The 16,726-nt window shown below is 36.0% G+C and overlaps 1 protein-coding gene across 1 annotated transcript in view; it reads right to left on the bottom strand.

Annotated features, from left to right (window-relative positions):
* LOC126820656 (leucine-rich repeat-containing protein 9) overlaps positions 1-16,726 on the bottom strand; it is a 201,499-nt gene that overhangs the window by 67,089 nt on the left and 117,684 nt on the right. Inside the window, exons 8-9 of the mRNA XM_056100793.1 lie at positions 14,814-14,969; positions 228-311 (exon numbers count right to left, since the gene is read on the bottom strand). Coding sequence (XP_055956768.1) covers positions 228-311; positions 14,814-14,969 — 240 coding nt within the window. The remainder of the gene's footprint in view (positions 1-227; positions 312-14,813; positions 14,970-16,726) is intronic.

The raw sequence follows: 16,726 nt of genomic DNA on the forward strand, positions 1-16,726 counted from the left end.
TGACAAGGGGGAACCACGCCGGAAAATATGGATGAACTTTCTCGGCCAATGCAGGGATTGAACACCCGACCTCCAAACATAATGTTAACAGATGTCCGGACATAATAACAGTCATAAAACTCATATATCAAATAATTCTAATCAGAATAGTGTAATGTTAACCCTGGTGTCAGGTTCAATCCACTTTTATGAGCTCTTTAAATTGCTGTTAACTAAATTTAACTTACCTTTAAAAATTTAGCGTCTCGTTCACTTTCTGTTTCACTGTTTATATCTGCTGACATTACCTGTATTTCTTCTTCCCTTTCTAACTAGAATACAAATACTACTTTTTTCAAAATGCAAACCAGCGACTGACAGGCAGGATAAGCCCACATTTTGCAAGAGATGGATAGAGAACAAGCTAAAAACAAAGATAGGTTGTCACTTGTCAGGCAACAAAACATACGCCCACAGCAGCTAAATCGTCCGGCCAGTCAAGAGTTGTCGCATACTTTTACTTTTTCAGTAATGAAACATGTATAATACACTAAAATCTGATAGAGTAGCAACTCATTAAGTAATTATCAGAAAATCATTAGAATTTGTTTGGTTTTTATAAATTTCTGCCCCATGCTAACGTTTAGCATACGAAATATTTAATATCATGGATTTAGCTGTTCAAGTTATCAAAATTCATTGAAAATCAATATACTTATTCGTTTCAAGACCTTAAACTCTGTGTATCAATCTGAAGTCAATCCGATATTAACTTTAGCCTCTAGAGCGTCACAAGATTTTTCAAAGTGATCAAGGGACATAACTTTGGCAGTAATTATTGGAAATCATTGAAAATCAATAGGATTCTTCATCTCATGACCTCAAACACTGCGTATAAATTTAAATTCTGGTAGTAATTGATGAAAATCAATAGGCTTCTTCGTCTCATGACCTTAACCCATTTTTGACAATAGCGAAACAACTCGCACCAAGTGACTCAAGGTAGCAAATCAACTCGCGGAGTCGCGGACCCATCATTCTTTGCAACGGCATTAGCGAACAAAAGCGCCAGATCAATCAACAGATTTCTATTGTGTTTATTTCATAAATTAATGGTGATTGAGTAATAAAAATAAAGCACCCAATGGCAAGGAATGTTATATTCGCCAATTATCGAATAAAAAACATACATTTCAACAAAGGATCTTCCAGTATTTACGTAATAGGTCAGAGGTGAAAATTCACACCGTGTCAATGACTTTGGCAGTATTCCAATATTTTCACGTTGTCACTTACGGCTAATACTTTTATGATATGAAGAGTGAAATGGAATCAGATTTTTTATGATTTACTGCCAGGCATATCGTAGAATATGATAATGTCGAAGAAATTAACTATTTGTTATTTTTTTTGACGTTATGATGCGAAGAATACGGATACAAGCCGAGATCAAGCGTGTCGCCGCCATCTTGGATACGGTACGCTTTCAAACAGACGATAACACAAAACTTACAGCTAATAATTCTAGACTTTGGAAAACTAAATTGAATCAAAACTTTTGGGATTTAATACAAGCTACATAGAGGAATATTACATTGTCGAAGCAATAAAGCAAAGAAGACGACCATATCATATATCCAAAGAAAGGCAGAAATGTTAAAATGCCGATAGCGATGAAGTGACTGTCACTTGGTGTGATATTTCTTTTTAAAAGTTATATTTACATTTACTTTGAACACTGCTGCCAACGTGAGGGACTATATTTGTGTTTTATTTTAAAAAAAAAATTATTAGGGAATACTTGTTCACGTTATTTTACCATTATGACAGAGAAAAGTCATAATTTCAGTGGAACTGACTTTTCAATGTTATTTATAGTAATATAATTTCTACTTTGTAAAATTGAATTTTATATCATTGGAAAGAACACGACAAACTGTACGTATTCTGCGGCATTTTAATCGTTTTCCCCATTCGGACATGGTTTACTGGTAAAAACAATAGAGTCGCCCAATTAAAATCTTTAGACAATTACAGGTGTTTTTTTGTTCATCTTTTCACTACCATTTCTTTATCTTTCATAATAAAGTGATATGAATCGCCACCTAACCTAATTTGAACATGCCCTTTCCGATGAGCAACTCCGATTTTATCACCGCCGACTGTAGAGGGGGCGCCACAGGCCAAATCCAATATGATCGCCACCCGAAAAATGTTATTTTCCAATATTATGTCATGTAGGGTATCATTTTAAAGGTCTTGAAGAGTAGAGTGTATCTGGATATATAAAAGGCCTCTACTACTCAACTGTAAGACATATCATCCATTTTAAGCCTTTACCATCCCTACACACTGAATCCAAGATGACCGTAGACGGCAAAGTGCAATTTCACTGTAAGTATATCATGTAGGGTATCATTTTAAAGGTCTTCAAGAGGCGAGTCTATAAAAAAGGCCAGTACTACATAACTAGGACACATTTACATCCGTTTAACCCTTTACCGTCTGTATGTCTAATAGTCTCTATCATCCAGTCTCTACGAATATTAGTCTGGACAGGTTGTCAACATTTGAGAAAAATTGGCTAGATAATCCGGTCTTTCACATTATCATAAACGATGTCTAAGGGAGGTAACTCCTCTTAAAACAAAATGTTTACGCCCATGAAATTAATTTAAGAATGTCATTTCAAAAAATCCATTTGATTGCATGCGAGTTCAATATCTAACACTCTTAATTTTTTATTGTAAAATTTCTCTCTTCATGGGCCATATCTATGCTTTTAAAATTAATCCTAATTCGTCGTAACAATTCATGTTTGTTTATATTAATGCAAGAATTATGGGATTTATTGTGGGAAGGGGCGCAACTCTTACTTGACTTGGCTAAAGAGACAGGATAATCAACCACATTAAAAACCAAACTCCCGGTTACGCATGGGCAATGGACTTCACGTCAAATATTGACAACCTTCCCAGACCCTCCGTATGTTGAAGACTAGGAGGTTCTGGGTGACCGAGACTATATGTCTAAGGGATTAAGTTCTCAGATAGTGCAAAATCATCCGGTGGGTATTCTTCCCATGGACATGGGTGCTGGAAACTCCTTGGGAAATGGAAAAGGATGCGTCGAGGCCAAAGTTATCAGAATCAGATGGAATTAACACTGCCTCCAAAAATGAATCTGATAGTAATGGAAGCGTTTCAAGAATGACTGATCCCACAGGTTGCATGAAGTCAAGATGCGACGCGGCACTGATGTCAATTGATGACATCGGATGACATTCTGATAATGATTCTGAAGGCGCAGGGTGAGATGGAAAAGCAAAAGGACATCCTTCTAGGTCCTTAAAAAGTGCTGAGTCCGCCTTCCGTTTCCTAAGGAAGTCTCGCCGGCCATGAAGAACTTGTATCTGCCGCAAGACCTTGCCACCTTCACTTTCGGTAATCTGCAGACTCAGGGCAAATTCCAATAATCCACTTCAGCAACACTTCCTCACTTATGTGGCGGATTCGACAGTAAGCGTAAAGTTCTAAGACTACACCATTTGTTAAGAGTTTTTCTGGTAACGTTGTGAATTTTTCATTTTCCAGGTCTTCGATCCTTATGCCTGTCTGTCTGCAGTATTTCCCAGTACGTGGCATCTTCAGAGTATTCTAAGACCTGAAATAGAAAGGGCAAATTATCACAAATTATAAATTCAAAATTTAAACCTATACATTTGTAGGGTGACCCACCATAAATAAATATCTCCAAATATCTCGACAATTACGCCACAATATTTATATATATACCAAGCCTTAAATCAGTTTCATACAATTATAGTCACTAAATAAACGATCATGTTGTACTTAATAAGCTATGACCATTTAATGATCTATAAATAATAGACTGAAAGTTGTTCCAAGTTTCGTCAATAACATCCAGACACTTTTGAGTAAACGACAGGTTAAGGCCCTTGTTTTGAAATTAGTCTCGCTTAACCAGTCTACCGACCATTCTACATCTGATTGACAGGTCGGGATAATCAAGACTACCTTTTTACGAAACATAACAGAAAGCTGGAATAAGAAATTGAATTTAGAAAAACGCACGTTACCTAGCTCAACAATTGTTTTAAGAAGCTTGTAAAAGTAAAATGAAACTACTGCTAGTATCATGTTCCTGCTAACGAAAGATGCCGCTCTTAACGGTACAGTTAATGATAAAGCAATTTAAAAAATAAAACGAACGTAATTTCTAAAGCTGCTGTAATAACCAAGAAGCTATATTTTACTGCTATTCAAAATCGTCAACAATAGATTTTTTACGGCTGTAATAGTTGATAGATTTGTAGAGAATTGCACGTGCCATGGCTATTTATAGTATCATACAGTCCACCGCTGGTAGTTCGAGACAACCACTGAAGCGTGCACATTAGCCATGTCGAGACCAACTTTCTGTAGAGTGCATGGGTCACCCTAACATTTGTTATGAGTTGAAGCATTTCAATAAAATAAGAGTGTTAATGTAAAACCATCTTTGTAGTCTATTTACTTACCAGATTGCATTTCAGGTTCATTTCCACACATCCACACCTATAACTCAGCTACATGTAGGCTAGGCAGGCACTGGCTGACACTCATCCAGAAATCTCAATAATTAATAATGACAGTTAAGAGGGAGTAAAAAAGAAAATGGAAAATATTATCAGGGCCAGGCCCCTAAAATACCTTTAAAGATAGGTTGCCAGGCAACGAAACATACGCCCACAGCAGCTAAATCGTCCGGGCAGTCAACAAGAGTTGTCGCATATTTTTAATTTTCGGTAATGAAACATTTATAATACACTAAAATCTGATTATAAATTTAAAGTCAATCGGATATTAACTTTGGCCTCTTGAACGTCCACAAGATTTTTCAAAGTGATCAAGGGCCATAACTCTGGCAGTAATTATCGGAAATTGCTAAAAATCAAAAGGATTTTTCGTCTCATGACCTTAAACACTGTGTATGAATTTAAAGCCAATCGGATATTAACTTTGGCCTCTACAGCGTCCACAAGCAATTGTGGACGCCGGACGGACGGACGGACGGACGGATGGATGGACGGATGGATGGATGGATGGACGGACGGGGGCGACGAGCGTCCACAAAATTTTTTGAAGTGATCAAGGGCCATAACTCTGGCAGTAATTATTGGAAATCGCTGAAAATCAATAGGCTTTTTTGTCTCATGACCTTTAACACTGTGTATAAATTTAAAGTCAATCGGATATTAACTTTAGCCTCTAGAGCGTCCACAAGCAATTGTGGACGCCGGACGGACGGACGGACGGACGAACGAACCGACGGATGGATGGACGGACGGGGGCGACGACAATATACGACCACATTTCAATGTGGGCGTATAAAAATCAATAAGCTTCATCTTCTCATGACCTTAAACACTGTGTATAAATTTAAAGTCAATTGGATATTAACTTTGGCCTCTAGAGCGTCCACAAGATTTTTCAAAGTGAGCAAGGGCCATAACTCTGGCAGTAGTTATCAGAAATCGCTAAAAATCCATAGGTTTCTTCGTCGCATGACCTTAAACACTGTGTATGAATTTAAAGTCAATTGGATATTAACTTTGGCCTCTAGAGCATCAACACGATTTTTTGAAGTGATCAAGGGCCATAACTCTGGCAGTAATTATCGGAAATCGCTGAAAATCAATAGGCTTCTTCGTCTCATGACCTTAAACACTGTGTATAAATTTAAGATCAATCGAATATTAACTTTGGCCTCTAAAGCGTCCAAAAGATTTTTTGAAGTGATCAAGGGCCACAACTCTGGCAGTAATTATCAGAAATCGCTGAAAATCAATAGGCTTCTTTGTCTCAAGTACTTAAACACTGTGTATAAATTTAAAGTCAATCGAATATAAACTTTAGCCTCTAGAGCGTCCACAAGCAATTGTGGACGCCGGACCGCCGGACGGACGGACGGGGGTAACGACAATATACGACCACATTTAAATGTGGGCGTATAAAAACGCCATGGAATTTATCCCCTAATACAATATTATGAAATTTAGATTGTCCTCTGTCAAATTCCTGCTTTAAATCACCACAATTAGCTTCCACCCACCCCCAAAGAAAACTCCATCCAAAATAAACATGCTGACACCCACCTCCCCTCAAAACGGGCCAAACCCATTGTCCTCAACAGTAAACATAAGCGCACAGGCCAACCAGCATTGCAGAAACACGTCACGTGACCTAATTATCGATCGCGAGCAGAGTACACCCCTTCACAATGAAAAGTATGGTATTGCCCGTATGCTGCTGGATCATTTCCTGGAAACAAAATACGGCGAATTGCCCACTTCAGACACCTCCTACGGAGTTAATTCAGCTGTTTCCTCCACACAAACTATATGGTTATGGTCTAAAAGATCTAAATATTCGTACTCACCAGTTATTTGACAGAAATTGGTCAAATTTTGGCTAAAATCGGGTCCAAACTTGAGCTGCTTGCATCAAAGAAACCAGACCTTGCGCGTTACTAGGGAGCTTTGCGGAATGAATGGCAGGCCTTTCTCTGATTGGTTGAAAAATTTCATGAGTGTTTATCAAATACTAAAGCAGGAATTTTATTTTGAAAATTCAGCCCGTGTCTGCCTTGTGCAAAGAAATTGATCATGGCGTCAGAGCAACGGCGCACAGCAGTGATGTATTTTATCGCATTCTATCCTGGCAAACACTGGCTTGATGTGAATTAAACAACAAAGTGACGGACAGATCATCATCTGCAAATTTTTTTAATGACATTATTTTTACAATTTGGTGTAGTTTTAATGATGAATTTGTATTTTTTTCTGGGCGACCTACATTTTCCTGAGGGCAATTCTATTTGTCCGAATGTCACAGCGCTGAGAGGTGCAATGCTAATAAAGGTAAGACATTTTTCTTCAAAATAAAACAAACTTGTAATAGTCAATATTCAACTGTTTTCGAATGACAGGTGTTTATATGAGGCTATGCTAAAATTTACCAAAATATGGCAGCCATCTTGGAATTGTCTGGTATTCCAAGACCAGCCAGAGTCTGGTGCCAGTGGTAATGAGGGGGTTAACTTTCGCCTCTAGAGCCTTCACAAGATTCTGGCAGTAATTATCGGATATCGTTGAAAATCAATAGGCTTCTTCGTCTCATGACACTGAGAACTGCTAAAGGGTGAATCTGTGCACAGCCACCATAAAAATCTCAGTCATAGTTGTTATTTGTACGTGTATTGAAAGAAAATTAATTTTCCGACTATTACTCGGTATTACCGCGTTAAAACTGTAAATAAGGTGCGTTAATTAACAAGGGTGAAAAACTGTCTGGGAGGTGAGATAATTAACGCTAGGGGTGAAAAACTGTGCTACAGTGCGTTTTCAGTAGAGGTGTATTAATTAAGCGACCGGTAAAAAATGAATGTCAATGTTGTGTATTGTTTAATTGCCGCGTTAAACCTGTAAATAAGGTGTGTTAATTAAAAAGGGTGAAAAACTGTCTGGGAGGTGAGATAATTAACGCTAGGGGTGAAAAACTGCAACAGTGCATTTTCAGTAGAGGTGTGTTAATTAACCGACCGGTAAAAAATGAATGTCAATGTGTATTGTTTAATTGGCATGTTTTCTCGCTAGTTGCGATAACTGCATCAAGGACAAACAGGCTTTATCTGACACGTACGTGTTAAATCAAAATTTGGGAAATAAAACTGTTTTACCGTGCGATTTATCATTCGACCGTGTTTTACGCAGGTCTTTGTATAATTAAAGACAGGTCTTTAGACAGGCGTGTGTGCTCGCTATGATCTACGTTTCTCTTACGTGTCTTTTGTATTGCGTACCATATATATAAAGTTGAATTTAATGAAATAAAAATACAGACCTTAATCTATCGGATACGGAAAGGAGAATGTAATGTCGTCATTTATAAATACCCAGCAGTCAGCGCCCAATTTGAATATAAACGGGAATATAGAGAGTAAATTCAGCAAAAACAACAGAAATATATTTCTGTTTGACATTTATTAAATTTATAAAAACGTGCCACGTTGCGTAAATTGTACATCTTACCTTCCATAGCAATATCCATAAAACAGAAATCTCCATATTGATAAATAATACGACTCAAACAACTGAACAGTGGTAATTTCCTCACAAATGATGTATTTAAACTAAATTACTTTAGCTTTTCATACAATCCTCATTCCAGAACTTGTAATTTATAATAGCCGCTTTTATGCAATTACAGAATTTTCCCGTGATCTAACATATCAAAGCACATACATCTGATATGACACATAATCATTTTTCGAGACTTTGTACATTGGACTTCCTTGTTGTGTTTTCTTCGTGATCCTAATATATAAAACCGCAGGTTAAATTATTTCTTCAACTTTATTATTAAGCTGGATTGGCTTCAAAGGTCCCTCGTTCTCAATAAATGATAGCTGCTCGGAATACCTGGGTGAGCTCTGATTAGTCTCACTCAACACCCTCTTTTATAACCCCGCCCTAGACTAACCTGCACGTCCTAGACTAACCTTGACTTTAATTTCCATCCCAAATATGGAACGGGGGGGGGGGGGGGGGAACATTACCTTATTTGGTCTACTAACCATATATCATGAACAGATAGAATTTGATAATGGTTAGGATTTTACCAAAATATCACTGGTTTTTTTTTACATATTTACACTCTATAGAAAGAGTTAACCAACAATTTTTCAAAGACCCAATATTGTACTATGGTGTTTATACTGCGTACCATATAGTCACGCTACTTATAAAGTTGCATTTAATAAAATAAAAATATTGCACGAAATGCAATGTCGTCATTTATAAATATCAAACAGGTAGGCCCCAATTTAAATATCCCTGTGTATATAGCGAATAAGCCAAATTCGTCGTAAGTAAATATACTGATTCTCGTAAATATACTTATTCTCGTAAAAATACTTCTTTTCGTAAATATAATTATTCTCGTCTTCCGACAAGTTATTATTTATGTCTTCAAATTTGTACCATTCAAATGTCAACCCAACCATTTCAGACTTCACGTCTAACCGTTTCACGCATAGTCCGTGCAGAGCAATAACAGCTCCTTGATCAAAGTAACAATTCTATCACATGTAAAGTATTGTAAAGGTGTGCACAAGCTTATTCGAAAACTGTTTGGTTGCTTTATTTGGGAAGATACTGATATTACACTACCATAAAATTTGTCAATTTTTTCTTTGAAAATTCTGACAAATTGGTAGCTCTTCGGGAAGGTTGATCATATCGCTTACCCGTTTGTGTATTGTACGTTTTTATAATAGCTAGCAAATAATTTATGATATCTGAATACTTTCTGAAAGAACATATAGCTCGCTATTAGATGTTAGTTTTTAATAGGCCATTTTTTTTTTTATGATAGTCGGATATCAATCACAGATATCAAATATAAATCACATTAATTAGATGAACAGAGAGAGAGAAATGGGGTTTAACGTCCACTCGACACAAACTAGGTCATTTCGGGACTAACATATGGTTTAATTTTATTTACATAATTTGCTTGCGCGTAGGGGTCTTTAGCAGTGGGAGGAAACCGGAGGACCCGGAGAAAACCCACGAGGTTGGACAGGCAACCCTACTCCTTGCCACGTACAACCGGGGATTCGAAACCACGCCAGTCGACTCAATGACAGACTTTATGATACAGCGCGCACGCTAACCATTCAGCCATCCAACCCCCCAATTAGATGAACAGCCCAACGCAGCTTTAAAATGAAATGGGGTTTAACATCCTACTGTTCTGCTCCGAACTGGGCTAATGAAGACGGGCATACGCAATACAGTGTGCTATGAGGGAAATTTTGCCCGGACAGTGGCACTACGGCCTATTCTTATATCGAATACCAACTGCTAAGGAATCTTTTACGTGCACGCCAATGTGTACACGGTACCTCGGTTTTTCTTCCCATGCGAACGACTATAACGAGCTATAATTATGTTCTTTCAGAAAGTATTCAAATATCATAATTAGACGTACAATACACAAACCAGGTAGGCGATATGATCAACGCTTCCCGAAGAGCTACCAATTTATCAGAATTTTCAAAAAAAAAATTGACAAATCTTATAGTTTAATATCAGTATCTTTTCAAATAAACAAACCGAACAGTTTTCCAATCTGTGCAAATAAGCTCGTGCACGCCTTTACATGTATAAATAGAATTCATAGCTGTCCTTGTCAGATCCTCCGTCCTGCATCACTGACAAGGAGAAATCACGCAGGAATATCTGGATGAACTTTCCCTGCCAATGCAGGGATCGAACATCCGACCTCCAGGCTAGCGAGCCAGCGTCTTACCCTCTTAGCCATCGTGCCCCCCAACAAACACAGCTTTGAAACAAACAGCATTGTAATTTTATATTTGATTAAACTTCACATTTCATTTAGACCTTAGACAATTACGTTTCCAACTGGTACGGAGAAGTAATTCAAATTTATTATTATCATCGGAGAGATGTTTGGAAATAAAGGGGACAAAGTAATATTAATACTATAAATCGAAATTTTGTTACTATATATTATTATAGTGCGCCCTTCCATGTAACTTACTTAGGGACACTTTACAAAGTGACAATTTAATCTTAAAAAAATCAAGATTATGGACATGTAGCGTCGGTTAAAAGCCCGTTTAAATAACTGTACAATATCTTAAACTAAATGGTAGATTATTCCATAAAACAGATACGCCTGTATCAAGAAATAAGTTGTTACTGGTTGCAGTAAATTTTACTATACACATTTGTATGTATTCTTTTTACATGCCATAAAAAGTTTTAACCATAAATTACCTTATTTTTCAGTTTGCACGATTTTTTAAGTTAGCGAAAACAGTCAATTAATAAATCTATAAACAAAATTAACAAGCGTAATTCAGACAGAAACTTCTAATACACATTTTGGTTGAAATAAATAATCCGCGTGTAGCTTGTTAATTAGTTTATTACTTTATGACCCCAATCAAGTATCAAAACACCACATTTGTTACGCAACACCTAAAGGTCAAGTTTTCAAACATTCTGATCAATCAACCATAACAAAAAGATGGCAATACTTTCCCCCAGTTTGACTGTATATATAGGATACTAGTGCTCAAATATTGTATTTTAAAAAACGATAGGAAATGTAGACGGTGTTATTGATGAACTATTTAAATGCTCACATCATATCCCAAGTGATTATCGGGAGCAAATCCATCGTTCAGTAATCATAAGTTTATGGAACTTTAAAATCTTCGCTGAATCCATGGGACGGATACAATACCATGCTGATTTTTATTTTTCATTTCATTTCAATGCATACCATCAATCAAAGGTCAATATGTGAACTTGCGCGTTTAATCAAATGAAACAATGTCTAAAATGATTATAAAATAAACCTGATATTGCTTTCTGATGTGGCTGGGTTATTTCAGGTGCCAGTCGTAAGAATAAGAAGACAGTACATGTATATTTACAAATAGGCGTACGAGCTGGGGGGGGGGGGGCGGCTGGGCACCAAATGCTGGGAAAATTTGGGCACACAATTGTACTTTGTAAAAGTTGTATAAAAAATATTGTGTTCTTGAATGTGTCCAATTTAACAGCGAATTTATTATTATTATGTAACATACTAAGAACCTAACTACATGTACATTTTTTGGGTACCAACCACCACCGCCCCCCCAGTCAAAAATTTCCCCGTACGCATATGTATTTACATACGGCAAATTTGACTTATTCGCTATATACCCGGGGATATTCAAATTGGGGTCTACTTGTTTGATATTTATAAATGACGACATTGTATTTCCTGCGATAGATTAAGGTCAATATTTTTATTCTATTAAATGCAACTTTATAAGTAGAGTGACTATATGGTACGCAGTATAAACGCAAGGTATAGTCGATATAATAGAAGACAAGTTGTAAGACTTTGGTCCTTAAGACACAATATTGGATCTTTGAAAAATTGTTGGTTAACTCTTTCTATAGAGTCAAATCCCACGTACTAATAAAAGCGAACGACATGTTTATATGTATAAAAAAACAGTGATATTTTGGTAAAATCCTAACCATTGTCAAAATATCCATCAAATTCTATCTGTTCATGCCATATGGTTGGTAGACCAAATAAGGTAATGTCCCCCCAACCCCCCAGTCCATATTTGGGATGGAAATTAAAGTCAAGGTCAGTCTAGGACGTGCAGAAATTAGGGGGTGATAAAAGATGGTGTTGAGTGAGACTGATCAGAGCCCACCCAGGTATTCCGAGCAGCTATCATTTATTGAGAACGAGGGACCTTTGAAGCCAATCCAGCTTAATAAATTTGAAGAAATAATTTAACCTGCAGTTTTATATATTAGGATCACGAAGAAAACACAACAAGGAAGTCCAATGTACAAAGTCTCGAAAAATGATTACGTGTCGTATCAGACATATGTGCTTCTTTGATATGTAAGATCATGGGAAAATTCTGTAATTGCATAAAAGCGGCTATTATAAATTACAAGTTCTGGAATGAGGATCGTTGGATTGTATGCCATGTAAATTTAGTGAAAAGCTAAAGTAATTTAGTTTAAATATCATTTGTGAGGAAATTACCACTGTTCAGTTCGTTGTGCCGTATTATTCATCAATATGGAGATTTCTGTTTTATGGATATTGCTATTGGCACGTTTTTATAAATTTAATAAATGTCAAATGGTGAGTGCGCATCTTTTTAGTAATAAAACAGAAATATATATCTGTTGTTTTTGCTGGATTTACTCTCTATATTCTCGTTTATATTCAAATTGGGCGCTGGGTATTTATAAATGACGACATTACATTCGCCTTTCTGTATACGATAGATTAAGGTCCGTATTTTTATTTCATTAAATTCAACTTTACATATATGGTACGCAATACAAAAGACACGTAAGAGAAACGTAGATCATAGCGAGCACACACGCCTGACTAAAGACCTGTCTTTAATTATACAAAGACCTGCGTAAAACACACGGTCGAATGATAAATCGCACGGTAAAACAGTTTTGCTTCCCAAATTTTGATTTAACACTTACGTGTCAGATAAAGCCTGTTTGTCCTTGATGCAGTTATCGCAACTAGCGAGAAAACATGCCAATTAAACAATACACATTGACATTCATTTTTTACCGGTCGGTTAATTAACACACCTCTACTGAAAATGCACTGTTGCAGTTTTTCACCCCTAGCGTTAATTATCTCACCTCCCAGACAATTTTTCACCCTTTTTAATTAACACACCTTATTTACAGGTTTAACGCGGTAATACCGAGTAATAGTCGGAAAATTAATTTTCTTTCGATACACGTACAAATAACAACTATGACTGAGATTTATATGGTGGCTGTGCACAAATTCACCCTTTAGCAGCTCTCAGTGTTAAACACTGTGTATAAATTTAAAGTCAATCGATATAAACTTTAGCTTCTAGAGCTTCCACCAGAAGAAGTCAAAATAATGCCCGATATGTTGAAAACAATGCAAAAATATGGATGCTTTTGGGAAAAACGTGATTTCTCCGTCCGAAATAAACCAATTAAGGTAGCGTTGAGTGGCCAGGTGAATGGACTATCATGTGATACCCAATTCATACAGATACGGTGATCAGACAGCAAAATATGGCAAGCTGAAAATCAAGTATTTTCTGATTTGAAAACTGCTCCAGCACATTTTTTTAAAAATTTCTCTGTTGAGAGACCCTTCGGTAGTGTTGTGCATGAAGACATTCAATAAGACTTTGAAATAACTGGAATTTGGAGAAAAATGGGACCAAAATTTAAAAAAAGTCAAAAAATCGTTAAAATTTTGGAAAATGCTCTATTATTTTTTTATTTTGATAATTTTCAAAAAAGGTTTATATATTAAGATAGGTGTTCTAATGACAATTCTAAAATGTATAATATGTAAGCTTATTGAGTTATTGAAATTTAATTTTCGATATTTTGGCTTAAATTTTGCATTTATGGCACATTTGAACATGGGATTCCTCATCTGATCAGATAATGTAATATATCATTATGGAGCCCTGCGACCATTCAATTGCCTAAACTGATAATTAAAACTATCCCGAGAATGATCTCCATACTGGAAGTATTCAAAAAATGAAAAAAAATGGACTATCATATGACATCTAAATGATACGATTTCAATGGTTAGGAAATAAATTATGGTACGCCGAAAATTTAGTGGTCCAAAAAAGGCCTCAATCTTTGAAAAAAGTTGAAAAATGCTTAAATTACATGAAATGCTCTTCTATTTTTCTTTTTTTTGAAAACAGCTCAATGGATGTTTTCTTACATTTCTGGTACAGAAAGTTAAGAATACACACAACCTGTTAAAACTATCCGACAATTATCCAAAAACCAGAAGTAGTCGAAAAATATCTGATATGTTGAAGAAAAAAAAAAAATGTAAAAAGTAAAAAATGGTGAACTATGCCAGATTCCACCGAACCAAAACAACTAAAGTGTTATTGGGTAGCCCGATTAATGGACGATCTTATGACATCCAAATGATACAAATTCGATGGTTAGGCAATAGATTATGGGTTGCTGAAAATCTAATATTGTCCATTTTTGGAGCCTATTCAGATGCTTTTATATCGAAAACTACCCTTATTTCTCTTCTTAAACTTCTGTTACTCTGAGTCCTATCGGTGGTTTAGGGTTTGAATCCAAATTTAAAAGCCTCAATATGGTATAAAGGGTCCAGTAGTTCTCAGTGACAATAATTAACATATGAGTAACTTACCTCTTTTATTGTATTAACAAGATTCAAAATTCTTTTCTGAGGGAATTCTAATAATAGATCACGATATTTCTCTAATCTATTTTTAACACTGGATAAATTACAATGAATAGCTTTCATTCTCATATTATAGTACATCTTCTTCTTTGATACTGTTGACTAGAATACAAATTATTTGAATTAAACAAAATCCATCTGAACAGTATTAGATTTGGGGATACTCGATACTGTCTATCTCAAACCAGCGGCTGCCAGGCAGGATACACCCACATTTTGCAAGAGATGTATAGAGAACAAGCTAAAAACAAACGGGATTTTTTGTACAATCAGGAGCCATAATCCAGAAAGTTATGGTCTGAAATGAGCAAATATCAAAAGGGACTCAGATTTTTGGAATATAAAGATATGTTTAAAGTTTTACCAAAATCGGATAAAAATTGTGACCTCTAGTAGAGGCTCCATAACATTTTTATTACATACTTATACACAATTTGCGTACAAAAAACGGGCATTTTGTCGGTCAGTTTCATTTTGATTTTCCCTCAATTCCAATTCAACCTTCATTATGGTGGAATGGTGATATATCTAAATGGTTTTTAAAATAGGAAAAAAAATTTTGACCTCCCGAGAATCCACAATTGAGCTAAAAATGCGATTTTTCAACCAATCAGGGGCCATAATCCAAGAAGTTATGTTCGGATATGTGTGATTATCAAAAGGAACCAAGATCTTTATGATAAAAACACATACTTAAAGTTTCATCCAAATCGGATAAAAACTGTGGCCTCTAGAGGGCCCACAACCTTGATATACCATATTTTTTACACTATTTGCGTACAAAAGGTGGCCATTATGTCCGTCAGTTTTTGTCTGATTTTCACGAAATTCAAACTCAACCATCATTAGTGTATAACTGTGATGTATTCACACGTTTTTCCTTTTTCTAAATCGGATAAAAATTGTGACCTCTATAGGGACCACAAGCTCAAAATGCGATTTTTTGTACAATCAAGGGCCATAATACAGGAATTTACGATCCGATATGTGCGAATATCGAAAAGAACCAAGATCTTTGGCATATAACCATGCATTCCAAGTTTCATCAAAATAGGATGAAAATTGTGACCTCTAGAGGGTCCATAAGCTAAAAACGTGATTTTTCGTACAATCAGGGGCCATAATCCATGAAGTTATGGTCTGATACATGCCAATATCGAAAAGGACCGAGATCTTTGGTAGGGTGACCCTATCTCGACAATTACGCCACAATATTTATATATATGCCAAGCCTCAAATCAGTTTCACACAATTATAGTCACTAAACAAACGATCATGTTGTACTTAATAAGCTATGACCATTAATCATCTATAAATAATAGACTGAAAACTGGTTCCAAGTTGCGTCCACAACATCCAGACACTTTTGAGTAAAAGATAGGTTACGTGCCCTTGTTTTGAAATTAGTCTCGCTTAACCAGTCTATCGACCATTCTACGTCTGATTGACAGGTCGGGATAATCAAGACTACTTTTTTACAAAACATAACAGAAAGCTAGAACAAGAAATTGAATTTAGAAATAAGCACTTTAGACAACTCAACAATTGTTTTAAGAAACTTGTAAAAGTAAAATGAAACTACTGCTAGTATCATGTTCCTGCTAAAGAAAGTGATTCAGAGATAGTATTTGTACTAAACCAAAAGATGCCGCTCTTAACGGTACAGTTAATGATAAAGCAATTTAAAAAATAAAACAAACGTAATTACTAAAGCTGCTGTAATAACCAAGAAGCTAAATTTTACTGCTATTACAAATTGCAACAATAGATTTTTTACGGCTGTAATAGTTGATATATTTGTAGAGAATTGCACGTGCCATGGCTATTTATCGACTCAAAGCGAGTGCGGGGTAATCAGA

Source organism: Patella vulgata, chromosome 5 (assembly GCF_932274485.2).
Source record: "Patella vulgata chromosome 5, xgPatVulg1.2, whole genome shotgun sequence".
In the NCBI taxonomy this organism is placed as follows: Eukaryota; Metazoa; Mollusca; class Gastropoda; family Patellidae; genus Patella; species Patella vulgata.